The 16459-nt window shown below is 36.7% G+C and overlaps 1 protein-coding gene across 3 annotated transcripts in view; it reads left to right on the top strand.

Moving 5' to 3' along the window:
- EPS8 (epidermal growth factor receptor pathway substrate 8) overlaps window positions 1–16459 on the top strand; it is a 132084-nt gene that overhangs the window by 96545 nt on the left and 19080 nt on the right. For 2 of the 3 annotated variants that reach the window (XM_032191330.1, XM_032191321.1), the window contains exons 10-15: window positions 927–1053; window positions 1418–1506; window positions 5229–5303; window positions 5901–6049; window positions 8365–8548; window positions 12679–12812. In XM_032191330.1, the coding sequence (XP_032047221.1) occupies window positions 927–1053; window positions 1418–1506; window positions 5229–5303; window positions 5901–6049; window positions 8365–8548; window positions 12679–12812 (758 nt within the window). The remainder of the gene's footprint in view (window positions 1–926; window positions 1054–1417; window positions 1507–5228; window positions 5304–5900; window positions 6050–8364; window positions 8549–12678; window positions 12813–16459) is intronic. The other variant, XM_032191338.1, reaches the window with a different exon arrangement.

Below are 16459 nucleotides of genomic sequence, written 5' to 3'. Positions count from 1 at the left end.
ATGAATAGACAATTGTTCTTTTTTATTAGTATTTTTTCCTTAAAATGGATGGATGGTTGGATGGATGGATGGATAGGTAGATATTAAGTTTTCTGCTGTGAAAAACTAGAAATATTAATAGTAATTTTGTGAAGACTAAATTCAGAGACTATGTAAGGGTAAACTTTAATTCCATCAATTTTGTGGAACTTAGGCATGTGCAGTATCTAGAACATTAGCAAATTTCTGAAGACAGACGTACCATGCACGTGCATAAACTAATCTTTATGGCCACATAGCAACAATATAGGACAGGTTCTCTGAAGTATGCAATATCAAATACCTGCTTGTTTGTTGTAATATTCTACTCTTCTACTCTGATGCTGCCCTCAGCAACATCAGGGGGTCTTGAGGGAAGCATGTTGGGGCCTGCTGAATTGCTGTATTCGTGCTTCCCAGGGGTTCCCTCTTTTTCCTCCGCTTGCTCTATGGAAACAATTCTTCTAAGAGCACTACGTCTGTAAAACCACATTCAATAAATAGTTTAATACTTTGTGCTAAAGGAGATTATGAAGTTATACGGTTTAGGAAAATGCTGTCCTACACAAATAATTAGATTTTTTTTCACGTGCTGTGAGAGAAAATGTAGTGTATGAGTTAATTGTGTAATTCCAATCTGAATTTAATAATATTGATGTTTATATTTTAAAAACTTCTACTTGCCTTGAGTTTTGAAAAACAAAACAAACAAACAAACAAACAAAAAAAAACCCTCTAAAATATTTTACAGGTATGTGAAGTTAAGAACACAATGAATCAAAATATGCAGTTTTCTAGCATCAACTTTGTACAGAGGAAGCTGCTGGTCTCTAAGAGTATAGTTCTTTTGATTTCTTGAATATTACTGCTACAGTTTCAATAGAGTAACTGTAATTTTTCTCTTGTAGCAAATTCTGAACCATATTTTGGATGACATTGAATATTTTGTTACCAAACTTCAAAAAGCTGCTGAAGCATTTGCTGAACTTGCAAAGAGGAAGAAGACTAAGAAAAGTAAAAAGAAAGGACCTGGAGGTAGGAGTTCTTACTGAACACAGTTCTGTTTCTCTAAGGATACCAAAGTAGATAGCAAATATGGCTTTTGTTGTTTTTTCCTGGAAGTTAGTAATTTTCTTTCACTTTAAGCACAAAAAAAGTCCACGCAGTATATTCTTAGAGAAAAATCTGTTAAAAATATTTGCTTGAAATCAGTGGAGAGTGGCTGATTAGAGATGCGACTGCAGAATATGCTCACTGTAGTGGTTCTGTATTTGCAGCATTTTGTACGTTGATAAATTCATTAATTATGTCTTTATATGTTTATTATATCTTTAATATTTATAGAAATTATGTAAAATATGAATGGATGTACAAAAATCTCAATTTATTTGTTCAACAGAGGGAGTTCTGACTCTCCGTTCAAAACCACCACCTCCAGATGAGTTTGTTGACTGCTTCCAAAAGTTTAAGCATGGCTTCAATCTTCTGGTAAGTGACTACTAGTGTAGAGAGGCATGCTATAACAGTTTTTTGCTGGTATAGTTAATGTTAAATATAATATGTCATGCCCTGTTGCTACCAATTCAAGTGCCCATTTTAATATATTGCTTTTCCATTGTTTTATTCAACTAATATGAAGTGAAGAAAGAAAATTCTTGTGAAAGATAGAGAAAAGAAAGAATAAGTAACACAATGGATTTGCTTTTAGTTATTTGTAAGTTGGGTTTCCGTGGATGTTCCTGCTTTTCCAGGAGGTGTGATTGCTTTATTGACTCCCCTGAGGGGGCTGCAGAAGTTCATCTCTTCTTTGGGAATGCAGTAGTCAGGTGTTGTCTTCTAACTTTCCTGGTGCCTTGTCTACATAGAGAAACCTGGTGGAGCTTAAATGCCCTGCTGATATAAGCCGTGCAAAAGTGGTCACACCATATGCGTAATTGTGAGTCTGGATCTTTGTTGTCTTGGTCTTCACTACTCCTTAAAAAGGAGCAGACCCACAAATGTCCTTTTCAAGAATGTCAGTAGACCTGGAAACATAATCTTGTTTAGTCTTTGTTTAGCACACAGGAAGATAGCTCAGTTGTTACTTGACTGACCTTGGCCCTCTAACTTTTCCGTGTTATCTGAGGCTAAACTGAGGCAAGAGCAGTGCCTGCCACCTCTGGCCAACAGTGGCCTTCAAAATGGCTTTGGGATGCTGCTCCTCAAAGGCTCTGTGCAGTGACAAGATAAAAATATTTCTTACTCTTTTAGCATTGTTGCATTTATTCTTTTCATGGCTCTTTAAAACCTTTTACTTGTGAAATTCAAGTTTAAATCATAAAAGGATTTCTAAGAACATCAGTTGGGATCACAGCTTTCTTGCATGCTTGCCAGCATCACCAGCTGTTGCCTTAATTTCGTTTTATTCAGTTATGCCCATCAAACTCTCTGTAGTTGTTGCCGTCATTACATAGGACCTTTCTGGCCTCAGAACACTCCAGCTGACAAACTGATGTCTTGTTGGAAGTTCTCAACAAGCGGAGGTGCTAACTCAAGAGCCTTCTCCCTGGCATGTCCTCTTCTTCAAGTGCTATTACTGGAAGGCAGCAAGTAGGACACCTTCAGTGCATTTACTTCCACATACTGACTGTCCCTTCCAATTGCTGGGGAAGCTATGCCAAAAAGAAAGTTTGTTCTCACATTCATTAAGTCAAATCTTCGTTCTTCTTCCTCTTGGGGAATGAATTCTGATTGCAGGGCTGTGGGTGTTATTTAGAAAAGTAAAGAATATATTACTTTAAAACCTCATTATCAAATGTTGTGATTCTGACCATAGAGGACTGCTGGGGTGCAAGGGAAGGGGGAGAAAGGGAAAGGCAGGAGATGTCTTAGAACATGCTGATCTTTCTCAGTAATAGTGCCTGTAATGTTAATTTTTTTCATTATAATTTAATACTGCATTTAAATTAGTTTTTCACCGAGGAACACCCATGTATCCAAATCTTTATTTTCTGTTCAGGAGTGGAAGCAGTTCTTGTTTTGGTGCTGAGAGCATCTAGGACCTGGTTTCTAATGCTCTTTCATGAAGATCTGTGCCATACCGGTGTGTTGTTTCAATGTCATTGCAGAAGCCACAAAAACTTGAAATTTCCTTTCCTAGGCATTTATGTCAGACATGGAGAACTGTATAAAGTGAAGAATCTAGTTTAAAAGTAAAATTATTAGCTAGAAGAATAAAATCTTTGTCAGTAGAATGGAAACTGTTTTAAAATACTATGCTGGAAACTGCTAAAAAGTGCCTACCATTTGGAAAAAAAAATGTTTACAAAGACCAAAAGAAAGTTGTCACATCTGAAGAACAATGTATAGGAAGTTATTAGCACTAAAAACACATCCTCTTTGTTTCTTAACTTGGAAGCACACTCTAGAAGTTTTTTAAAACACATTCTGGCATGCTTGCTACTTCTAGAGTCTGCAGAGCTGATAGGTCATCACTAAATAAAAGGAATACTCCAAGAAGTTGTAGCAGAGAAAAATATGTATTTTCTTAATGCATATATTTATTTGGAAAAGCTTGATAATGGACAATATGTTCATGAAAACCATTGTTTATGGGAAGCACAAGAGAGTATCTGTAGCATGTTGAAGAACTGGTAATGGGTTAAAAAAGAACCGAAAATCAAAATGGCAAGTAACAGATAGATGGATAGAAACTCTGTTGAATGGGTACCATTCATCCATCTCCTCCAAAAACTTACGGATAAATCAACAAGCCACGCACAGTGTTGTGCAACCTCTCAGACTGCCTTTCTTCCTGAGAAAGAGAAATGATTAAGGTAATGTTTATAATTTTAAAGTAATTTCAGGGCTCTGAGGGACTAAGACAACCATGTATCCATGAGGTACCCCTCATGGGATATGGTAGGCAGATACATTTAACATTATACACATATATTATTAAATAATAAACCTGTAGACAGGTATATTAAAATTGAAGAAGAAAACATACATCTTGCAAAGCGAAATGATGCCTACAAATTTCTCAGATTTTTATTTTATGTCTAACAAGGTCACATACCCTGAAGTTTGTAATGAAAATGAGATGCTTTGAGTTCAAACAGAGCTTCCTAGACTCTTGCTTGGCAAAACAGAAAACGATTTATAAGCATGAAATGCCCATTCTCAAAGTGCAGCAAATTCAGCAGTGAAGTCCCATGTACACCTATACCATGACAGCCTTTGCTGTCCAACATATTCACAGGTTTTCGGGCAAATGGGGAGTGAAGTGACAAGATTTGGTGAGGCTACTAAGCTATTCTGGATAGTAAAATGAGACTAATCCTCAGTACAGAAATAGAGAAACACCTCATGGTAGCAAATGGTGAATTTACAGATGAAATTCAGTATTGACAGATAAGATACAAATTGGAAAACATCATATATAGAATAAGTGAGAAAAAAAAATGTGGATGTACTACTTGTTTCTGTGAAAGTATCATCCATGTTCAATACATGTATTGAACGACCAAGTGAATGCTAAGAGACATCAGAAAAGACAAAAATGAACAAATACAGATCATCAATATGCCACTATGTTCACTGGCTTTATTTTGGTCCCAATACAGTGAAATTGAAGAATGTACAGGGAGGACAAGAATGCTGTAAAGGATGATTACTTAGGCTTTTCTTTAGTTTGGAGTAAAAAACAAAAAGAATGAGAATGTAATAAATCTATAAATGGTAACAAACATCACTGGAAAAAGGGAGGAGAGAAGGATTGATCAGTTTTCTTTTGGAAAAGAACTACAGGGTATTGATGAAAACTAGAACTGGCACATTTCCAAAGGAGATTGTTTTTTTACAAAGCATAGAATCCAGGTGCCAAACTTCTTATTTGCATAGTACATGCTAAGATTTACATGGATTCAAAAGCAATTGAGTGAATTTATTCACAAGAAGAATCCATCAATGGCTATTAATGTAAAACACTAGAATTTTGTACTTCTGGTTTCTGAGGTAATTACTGATGGATTCAAAATATCTTGGGGAAAATTTCTTATGAGTTTGCCTTTTTCTCACATTCTTCCCTTAACACTTGTTATTAGCTGATGTTGGAGACAAAGAATTGAGCTTGGATGGACCTGTGGTCTCACTTGAGATGGTCATTCTTATGTGAAGTATTTATTGTCATTAAAGTTAACTGTTTCTTACAATTTATCATTTTCCCTCAGGCCAAATTGAAGTTCCATATCCAGAATCCTAGTGCAGCGGAACTGGTTCATTTTCTTTTTACCCCACTACATATGGTAAGCCTTTATAATTTTTTTTCAGTGTTTTCCTTCAGAACTCTTGTATCTGTATACTCTATAATCTTTTCAAAGATAAAAAGATTAAAATGTTGTGTCCCTGGACAGTAACTAAGGAGAAATGTGTGTATTTGAGGATGAGGGTCTCTTCAGAAAACATGTTATATCATTTTCTGCACACACATCCATTTGTTAAATGTATTTATTTAAAATGTTTTTAGCTTCTAATGTTACAGTTTGAAATTATCATTTTTAATTAACAATTAAAAAAATGTGATAATTTATATAATGCAGGAGGAGAGTTGAATGCATAACTATATGCCTGAATGGAAGTATGTGTGATTTCGATCAGTAGATTAAAGTAACATTGAAATAGTGGGTCTAAATATAAATTAGTAGGTGATCAGAACAGCAGTTATTTTGCTATAAGTGTTTTTACTTTATCCATAAGACATTAGGACACATGTTAGTTCCTCAAAAATTATTTGTTTGTTTGAGTAATAAATGTATCCTAGCAGCACAGCAGATATATATTCAATGTAACTTCCTTACTTACCATATGTATGTTCTTTGTGTTATTTTAATACTTGTATTTAGGTGGTGCAGACAACAGGAGGTCCAGAGCTTGCTAGTACAGTACTAAGTCCCCTTCTTACAAAAGATACTATAGACTTCCTGCAATATACTGTCACCAGTGAGGAAGGACAATTATGGATGTCATTGGGTGACACGTGGACCAAAGCCAGGTGAGAAAAAGCTCAAGTTTATTAACACAATCTTAATCATATGATCCACCCCCAACAAATGTGTTACTAATTTGGTGGTCTTTGGACTCCTCACAGCTGTTTTTTGAAGTTTTTTGGAAAGGAACCCTTTAGCCTCAATGGGATTTGGGAATGGTTTGATTTTAGGGGTCACAGGGAGGGAGAAAACGTAGACAGAAATTTTTGTTTCCTCCATAGAATCTAGGAGAAGAGACCAAATTACATACATGTAGTCTTACATCATCATTTTTTTCTGAACTGTCCTTTGCATGCTTGCTTTACACCCTTATTTTTCCAACCCAATCATTTGGAATTGATTAAAAATCAGTTTGAAGAAGTTGATATAAAAAGTGAAAAACATGGAAAAAGAGGATACAGATTTCTATTTTCAATTTCCAATAATGATCAAAAGCTAAAAATTTAAATGCCTTTACTTCTTTAAAAGCATCATAATGCTATAAAGAAAATGCTTCAAACTTTTAAAGAGTGTTTATTGGCTGAGTCATGTTATGTGTGCATACCCTACATGTTACTATTATGGTTAAGCTTCACTGAAATTATTTTATGTATTTGTTGTTTTTGAGGTGAGTATATGGTTTGAAATTACTTAGTAAAATATGCAGAAAAAAATCTTAAATTGACAAAATGTCAATCTGTAATCTGTGGTAGATAAATACATGTAACAATGATTAAGCATGCAATTACTTGGACTGGAAACACACCATGTATTTTGAGTTTACTTGTCTTGCGCTTAGATTCCAAATTCAGAAATAAACGTCTACCAAGTAGATTTCTTACATTTTAAATTACATCAATAAAAAGTATTTTTTAAAAGTGACTAAGTGATAAAAGTGAATTGAGTGGTTTCCTTGTAAGGAAGGCTGCATAGAAAGCCCTAGAATATGGAGCGAGGAGCATCCTCATAGTAGGGAGTGTGTGATCCCTTTTTGATCTCACTCTGATGCTGGAACAATGTCCAAATACATCCCTGGGCCTGTTGTCCAGCCTGCTACTACAAAATGGGCTGGAAACAGTAATTAGATCCCCTTGTGACTGCCAGAGACTTTATACCAGAAAAGCAGTATCTGCTTGCCTTTACCTGCTCTGAGCTCTGCTGGCTTCACTGCAGCTTGTGGTGGGGCTGACTGTGGAAATTTCCATAGCATTGGAGCCCCATGAAGGGAAAATGGATTTCTGTGTAAAATCGTTGCCTCCTTGTCTTTGGAACTACCTTCATTATTATCTTAAGCCATACTGAAAAAAGTGTGATTGAAAGAGAAACAGCTTATGTTGGATAGGGAAGAGTGAAGCACTTAGAATACTGCTAGTTGACCTGTGAAGATTAGATATTTCAGTCTGAGTGATCTCAGTATACAGAGATACACTGTGGTGCAGTTTAGCAAGAGAGATGAATGATGAAACTCAAGGGTTACTGACCTACATCAGACATACTAATGGGATAATAATTGCTGACTGTTCCTGCAAGTTGTGTGGCTGACAGCATTTTTCCCTTAATTTTGAGCAATGTAAACAATGAGACTGTTAAGTCACTGTAATGTCAGTTTCAATTTCTGCTTCCACTGTAAAGATACAGTAATTATATTGCAAGATGGTTCGTCATGCATGGCACAAAGGCAGAGCATGAAAGCATTAATTTAGGTACTTCATATTACAGTAGGAAATGCTAGTGGAGCACTAAAAAGTAATATTGTATTCTAAGAATATTAATCTAAAGTATAAAACATTAAATATGCTGATAATTCTTGTTTTTTTGTTTGTTTGTTTGTTTTTGTTTTTGTTTTTTTTTTCAGTATAAGCTATTCATTGCCTAATTTCTTTAAAGTGTTGCTTGGCCTAAGCTTCTGTACTTCATACCTAGTTTCAGACTTTCTTATACAGTAGGCGGTTTCTTTGAAGTCTTTTGTGTATTCCTTTAACACAAACAGAGCATTGCAACACTTTTTCCCATCTAACAGCTAAAAAAAAAATCCTAGATGTGTTTGTGATTGATTCTTCTATTACTCATCCTTTGCTAGGAGACAGGAATTTGTTGTGTTTTAGCACTGACAAGTCATTATGGCAAAAGTAGTTAGCTTATTGCTGTGCCTTGCAGAAAAGTAGTTATGGTCAATACATATTTTCTGCAAATTTTGTGTTCTAGCACAGTTGTATCTATACTGTAATGCCAGCCTGTCCTCTTCACTAACAAAATAAAAAGCATTTCAATTTTTAGAAAACCTATCAAAATAATATTTTTATGGCCCTTGACAAAGCTCTCTAATTTACTTTTCATACAGAGTGGACTGGCCCAAAGACCAGTTTATTCCACCTTATGTCCCCCGTTTCCGAAATGGTTGGGAACCTCCTTTGCTGAACTTCATGGGAGCTCCAAATGAACAAGAACTCAATCATTTGGCTGAGTCTGTGGCAAACTTTGCAGAGCAGCAGCGGAAGCAAGAAATCAAAAGATTGTCAACTGAGGTAGGTTAACTATGACACTGGTTTGTAAATTCGTGGAAAGCAACATAAACTACTTTCACAGAAAAAAACATTCTGAGACATTGGAGAGACAACATCAGTGCAATCTCAGTATATTTGCACAAAAGCTATAGAAAACCAAATATCTGTTTAACCACCAAAATGTAAGTAGGAAAAATATGAGGATTTTGCCTACTACCCTCTTTGAACTTGGTGTGTTTTCCCACATCAGTTGAAAGGACAATCCAAGCCCCTAAGTTTTGTTCTGGCCCTTGTCCTGTGCTTTCAGATCCCATTGACTTTGATTGTATATGCTTTAGGCAAATTTGAACGACAGTGTTTTCAAATGTGCATCCATGCACAGGAACATAAAGAAAACAAAACAAAAAATAGGGAGTTTTGAATTTTAATTGCTTGTTAATAAACGTAGGATTTAATATTTCTTTTATTGATTTTTTGATACTTCCACTGTTTTGCAAAAAAATATTCACCAGTGCTATCAGAGTAATGCCATGTCAGGTAATTTACTTCTGAAAAGTCTTGCCAGTTAGAAGAATTGTTGCACAGAAACAATTTGCTTTTCTCCCACAAAATAAGATCAATTTAGAAGGAAAAAAAAAAGATATTCTGTTTGGAGAATGGAAACATGGACCTGCATCTAAAGCCTTCAGAGTAATCCGAGATATTCTTACTAATTCTGTGAGGGGAAAATAAAGGGACTGACTATCAAGATTTTACCTTCAACTTTTTCAGTAGAGTTGGTCAGAAAATGTACTTTGACTTATGTGAAAACTTTAAGAATACAAATGATTTATTTTTTTAATTCACAAAAAAAAAAAAAGCTATTGCTATTTTAAACATATGAAAGCTTTAATTTTGGAAGCTTTTTGGTTTTGAGAAGAGACAAGATTAAATTTAAGATTGTAATGTATTAAACTAGCTGTAGTTTAAATCAAAAGTTAGCTAGTCCAAGTTCCCCTGTTAACGTCTGTGATATGGAAGCACAGCTAAGAATTTTTGAGGTTCAACCCATAGAGTTATGCATCTTCCTTGGACAAGTTACACCGTACCATATTCAGAACACATCTTAATACTATTATATTGGATTTTATCTTAATTTTAAAATTGTGAGCTTGATAAATATGCTAGTGGCAAAAATGTGCATATGGAAGAAAATGCAAGGGCATGATTTTAGATGGATCACATGGTCGCTGTGTTTTTGAAAAATATTTGTCACAGTTGCCATTTCTGGTTTTGAGCTGAGCTCTGCTTTCTAGTGCCATGAGCATTTACCATATCCTGGGAGAGGAGCCTGCCATGTCATCTCTGTGCTGTGAGGCCCTACATGCCTGCACAGGGGTGAATCTGAGAAGTAAATCAGTTTCTATTTCATGAAGTTTTTATTATGAAAACAACCGAATTTCAGAATACTTTTATAGTTAGGGTATTTTGTCTGAGGTATGGGAAACATTCAGTCTTAGCCTTGTAAAGTTGAGTTCACCATTTACTGTTTATCAGCTGTTGTGGGATGGCTTTCTCTTGCAGAACAACTCTCATGTTGTCTTATTGGAGACAACAAAGTTTCTCCAGCAAAACAAAAAAAAACAAAACACAAAAACATTAAATGTGTCCATGGAAAACATGTCACAATGAAACTTTGTTTTGATGAAACTGCATTTAAAAAATAAAAAAGTGTACATGTATACCATGTAAAAAGTCTGCCAAGCAAAGGAGGCTAGCATGGTTCATATTTCATTACTTAAAACATTGTCTTTATGCCTAATAGGGTATACAAGAATAAATGCAACAAAAAGTATGTTATTGCCTGTGAGATTTTTCTGAGAAAAAAAAAGTGTTTAGTAAAAGTTAATGGGCACAGTAAATGAAATGTAGCTGTTCCTGTCATCTCCCCAAAAAAGCTCCATCAAACATTGCTTCAGGTTTTATAGTTTATGTTGTACTCCTTTTTAATTAATAAACAAACAAACAGAAAAGACAAACCAAAACAACACCCCACCCTTTCTCAACTTATATTGATATGTGAAAAGTGCAAAATAGTATTGAAAAAAAGGGGCACTTTTTTCTGTTATGATTATTAATGAATACGTATTTTTCTTATGTTATATTAGTATATAATATGTTGAAACATTTGGGGGGGGGGGGGAATACACTGAGATACTGTGTTTGTTTGTGTTTTGGGGATTGCATTCTTCTTGATGTTGGTAATGTTGGTTGGGTTGGTAGGTGTTTGTGCTGACTTTTAGCATCTTTGTCCTAGTCTTCAAAAGACAAAATAATAGTAGTAGCAGTAATAATAATAGTAATAATAATAATAGTAATAATAACAGTTCAATGGAGGCATTTGTGTGACTGGTACCTGGGATGTCAAGCCTTAGTTTCATGATTCCTGTGTGGTTTTGGGCAAGTCATTTAACCTTGGTACCTTGGCTCCCTGCACCAGTGCCTCCTGAGCACATCCCCTGTGGGAGAAGTGCTGAGCTGCTTAATAGCCGTGAAATACATGAGGTGCTCAGCTGGAAAAGCTGCACCAGTGCAAAATATCTACAGCAAAAGGAGCATCCTGAAGTGGGTGATACTAGAAAAATTATTCTTTCTAAGTCCATCAGAACAGCTTAGATGACAAAGAATACTGGAAAAATTATATGAGAATTTGTGTCCATGCCTTGCTGCTCATGAGCCCTGTGCCTCAGTGGGGTGGTGCAGGTGGAGGTGGAGGCTGGTCCTGCTGGGAGGGCATATTGAGCATGTGCACTGGGAAGTCTTGTTCATGAGGTGTTTTTGTTTTTTTTCTTTCCAATCCTGTATCCTAATATGTAGTTGCACATGCAGCTCCCACCAAGGGGTTTGAAGGTAGAGTCAGCTGAGCAATGGGGACTTCAAATGGCAGTGAAACAGTGGGGAGCTGGTGATGAGAGTCGAGTGAGGCTCAGGAGATGCAAATAATTTCTGTGTGAAGTAAAAATGAGTGCCTGCTTCCTGAGTGTCTTTTGATGTGAGTTATAGTCAGTGACACTTGAGAGTCTATTTTTCAAAGAGGTTATAGTCATGTATTTTTAAAGAAAATTCTGTCTATATAGTTTTTTTGTTTGTTTTGTTTTGTTTTGATTTTTATTTTCTCTACGTGTTTTTAATTTCTTTTTACAAACACTCAGCCCCATAGGCAAGTGTTTCTAGGTGCCAGGTCAGGTACTTGGAGGCAGGCTTGAGGACGCTGGCTTTTCTGTAGCCACACAGCAAGAAAAAAAGGCCAGATTTGGCAACTTGTGGTGAATCTCAGCTGTTCTAGCTTGTTGTGCAATTGGATGGTGATATAAGAAAATGATCAAGAATGAGCATCTTCAATTTCATAATCTCCAGAAATGAACTGCTCAACTTGTCTTTCTTTTGGGGAATGGACATTAAAATAATTCTTACTAGAAGCAGAGTATCACTGCTGGATTTAAGGTAGTTTTTTTTAAAGGATTGCTGCTTTAAAAGACTTTTCTGTGTGTGCTTGTAATAAGTTGTGATTGTTTCCTTTAATTATAATCCTTAATTACATGAAGTATTACCTTCCTTTTTGCATTTCTTCTTTGACTTCAATCATGTTCTGTGAGAGGGTGACATAAATGAACCACTTGATATTATGATCCTGAAGTAGGGTGATAATTTTACTTGGGAGGTTTATTTCTGACATACACTTACGGTTAGCTAGCTAGAGTTTTCTGGCTTGAAGTGTACATATAGAACAAAAGCTCAGAGCAGTTTCTCAGTGCCGTTTGTTTTAAAGTCATTCAGGCATTGCTTATAACTTTTGTTGCTGTAGCGATACCTAAGAGATGACGTGGACCTTGCCCCAGAGAACTGTTTTTTTTTCTAAAGAATATCCACTGTAATATTAATGCAGGCGGATGACTTAGGACTGAAATTCTTTTATTCTTTTGATCTCTCTGCGTACGTATTTTAAATGCAGAAGCTATTAACTTTTCATAGCAGAATGTGAGCACCTGAGAACAAGGACATGGGAGTGCTGGCAGGGAGCACGGGGGCTCTGGATTAGGCAAAACAGGCAGTGTGTTGCTGTGTGTGACACTAATCCCCTCTTCGGGTTTTGTCTCTTCTTTGTCTTTCAGCCTCCCGGTGTTCCCGACTACCCTCCATCTGATGGGTATGCATTCAGTAACACAGTGTACAAAAGAGGGCCTCTGCTGGACCAAGGGGCAGCTGTTGCTGCCTTTAAGCAAACTGTTAGCCGACATGTAGATAGGTAACACTGAATCAACGTCGTACGTGGTGCTGTGGATAACTGTCCCGACTTATTGCTGCTGGGGTGGTGGTGTCTCTGTTCACCTCTGTTTGTGCCTGGCGCAGATCCTTATTTCTGTAAGGCAGCCACTCTGGCTAGCAGTGGCTGTTCTGCCTTTGCTTCTCCCAGGCACATCCATAGGACTCTTTCAGTATCATTTCTATGAAACATGTTTATGTATGCTGTTAAATTCTTGCCTTTGTCAAAAATGATATAGGAAAATTCCAATCTGATAGAGAACACGGGATCCTGCTATTTGGGTTTATTTTTTTTCTGTTTTGTTTCAAATTTTTTTAAAGTTATTCTTTGCTCTCTTTGAAAATACAAAGAATTACAAGTACACTCAGATTCATCTGTCCTTGTTTTGAATGATTGTTTGATTTGTTTAGCTGCTCATTTGCTGCTCCGTAGTATCCTGCTTTTGATGTTCTGGGCTGGTGTATGAATGCCCACTTCCAGAATAGTAACCGATTGTTTCTTCCGTTTTCACTATGAACAAAGCTACAAAATGTTTGCATAGCAACCATGGTCTTCTTGCACATCCTCTTTCATCCCCTTCATTTTAGCCTAAATCTGAATAGCTTAATGCTGAAACGCAGTGATCCTTGGAGTCTCAGCCCTGTCGGCATGGAGAATTTCTGCTGGTAAAAGCTGTGGAAGTAAATCAGTAAAGTAGTGCTAGAATTGTGCCTCCACACCAAACTGTATTCCTTATGCACCATTTGAAGAGTATTTTAGCTCATGTGCCATGGAAGATGCTTAAGCTAAACTTTTGTGATCAGATTGCTGGTAAAAACAGTGTTGATATGAGTCATAATTTGCATAACCCCTAATTTTTGAGCTACAAACTAAAAGATGCTGCTGTTAATCTGCACGCAAACAAATTCCCAAGTGGTGTGCAAGGTGAAGACTCCATTGTTTTTCTGAATTTTGGATTTATTCTTTGTAACAACAGCAACCATAATGGTCATCTCTAAACATTTTCTCTAACTTGGTTACTTTGAGGGTTCTTGTCTGAGGACCACTCAGCTTGCAATCTAAATGATCTGCGGTAGAAATTCTTTTCTCTTTTATCTGTAATGCAATAAGACCTGTTTTGTCCTTTCAGAGCAAGACTGAAAGCAATGCAAAGGCTGTTGCCTCTGTTTCAGGTTTAAAGAATGGGGCTTATTGCATTGACCCATTGATGATATCAGCGTAACTGGCTGTAACAGAATGAGTCATCCAAGCTTGCTTTGTAGTGGGCAAAGAGAAAGGAGCATTTCTAAGAATCAGGTCACGTCAGGTGAAGTCAGTCTTTTGAAAGATGTGAAATGAGACATGCAGTGGTGGTGCCTGTTTCTCACCACTGATGGCAGGAGGGAGTCTAGATGGCTGGTACTGATGCAGACATTTATGGTGTGCCACTATCTCCTGATCCAATGCGATGTAAACTTCCATTTGTTAACTGGCTCTCGTAATAAGTGCCTGGGAGGAGTTCCTTATTGGGTGAAAGCTATTAATATGTATTACCCTTAGTAACTTCCACTTAAAGATAAATTGTAAAGCACCTATGAAGAAGCAGGTGCAGAGGGAAGGAGGTTTGGGGGAAAGGAACAAGAAATACAAGATGGATGTTTCAGCCACTGTTTGCTGGTCCTTGTTGAAAGCTGGCTTTCACAAGCAGTCTGAAGGCAGTGACTGAGCCACCCACTACCTGTGCTGAGACGTGCAGGTGACACGTTGTCCAAAGAGCACAAAATCAGAGAACTTGAGTGAGCCTTATGTGCCAGGACCTCCAGTAAGGCATGCTTTCCTCAGGTGACTTAAACTAAGCATCATGATCTTAAACTTCCAGTGTGTTACTAGCTATATCAGGGGCTCTGTCTGATGCTGAAAGAGCACTGAACAGTTTTTCAAAAAGTTGTATGGTGTTTCAAAACAGCATGCCATGTAGCTGTTTTTGTACTGTCATTTCTGGAACAGCACCCTGGGGTTCAGTGCGATCTACCATGTTCTCCTGCAGCGTGCACAGCAGAGCTGCAGTTACAGCATATCTGGCAGGCAATAGGAGAAGGCAGCAGCAGATTGGTGGACGGAAGCTCTGGGTACCCAAAGTAAACAGTTTGGCTCATTAAGGTGGGCTTGAAGTGTTATCATCTCTTCAGCAGTATATAGCCACTGTCCAGCCCGTGTTCTGGGGATATTGAGGTTGATTGCAACAGAGTGGGGTAAGACTGAAGCATAAGTGTATAAGTTGTTGTTGTTGTTATTATTATTATTAATATTATAAACATTAATAAATACATTTATTCATATTTATTGCTAATACTTATTATTATTAATGATAATAGTATTAATAATAATAATAATCCTTCCTGAGTTATGTCTTTTGGAGGGATTGGGATATCTAGCAGTTGACTGGGCAGGAAGACACAGTTAATAAAATGAGATTGGAAAGGCAGTCTACCAGTAATACTGCCTTCAGAGGTGGGTTAGTCATATCACCAAACTAATAAGAAAGCACCTCAAAACTATATAAATTTTGAGTGGGTGGCTGAAAAAATTGGGATTACTCACATGTCTCTAAACCTCATAATAGGAGTTATGAAGGCTGTGGTTTATCCCACGTTTTTCGCTCTCTCCTTTAAATGCTCTAAGTGTTCTGTCTTTCTTTCAAAATAATACATTTTCAATCTCAGTATGACTGCTTCTTTGTTCTGCTGTTCAAGTCAAGTGAGACAGTTCTCCACAGCCATGCAATAGCTAGGTAACTCCTGGATTGCTGAGGCACACACCTGGGATCCATTGCTGCACAGCAGCATCTGCATTTGTATCCCTGTGCTGTGATGTTGTATGCCAAGCCACTGTTTGTTTGTTTGTTTGTTTGTTTGTTTTGCTGTTTTTTTTTTCTCATTTGTTTTTGTTTTATTTATTTATCTTTGTTTTGTTTTAAGCTTTACTGTTTGGTAAGGATTTGGGTTTTTAAGTGTTATTTACAACAGGTGAATAATGTTACTGTTTCTTTTGGATGTATTTTGAGGGGGGTGGGGGACTTCTCACTTTGAAGAGGTAGCACATTAAAGAAACTAGTAACTTGTTACCCAAAGGCAATGTGAACAGATCTTTCCTCAAGGAAAAGAATGCTGCTGATGTATACTGTGGTATGCTTTATTTTACAATGAACCCTGCTCTTAATTGATGCAATAATTTGAGATTCTTAGAGGTTATGATATATTATAAATAATGAAGAAAACTGATCTGCAGCAGGCAAGCATTTCTTGGAGTTCAATTCCATTGGTATCAATGTCAACATGACTTGAAGCTTAATTTATAATGAATGCTAGAAATACAGTTTCGTGCAAAGCACTATATACTAAGTGTATGCCAAGCATATTCATTTATTAGTATGGGAAATGATTGTTTAACCTACTGTAGTTCTCTATAAGAAATAAGACTAAATATAATGTGCATATTTATCTTAATAAAATGGCACCTGCAAATCCAAGTAATTATCATACACATTGCAAGCAGTGGGCCAATAAAGATTATCGGTTCTTAAGGTTCATGCAGCTCAACCACATTTTTCTTTTTTTCTTTTCTTGTGTATGTGTGTGATGTAATGTGAT

Source organism: Aythya fuligula, chromosome 1 (assembly GCF_009819795.1).
Source record: "Aythya fuligula isolate bAytFul2 chromosome 1, bAytFul2.pri, whole genome shotgun sequence".
Lineage (NCBI taxonomy): Eukaryota > Metazoa > Chordata > Aves > Anseriformes > Anatidae > Aythya > Aythya fuligula.
The sequence above is the reverse complement of the archived record's forward strand: the minus strand, read 5'-3'. Positions and strand labels throughout refer to the sequence as shown.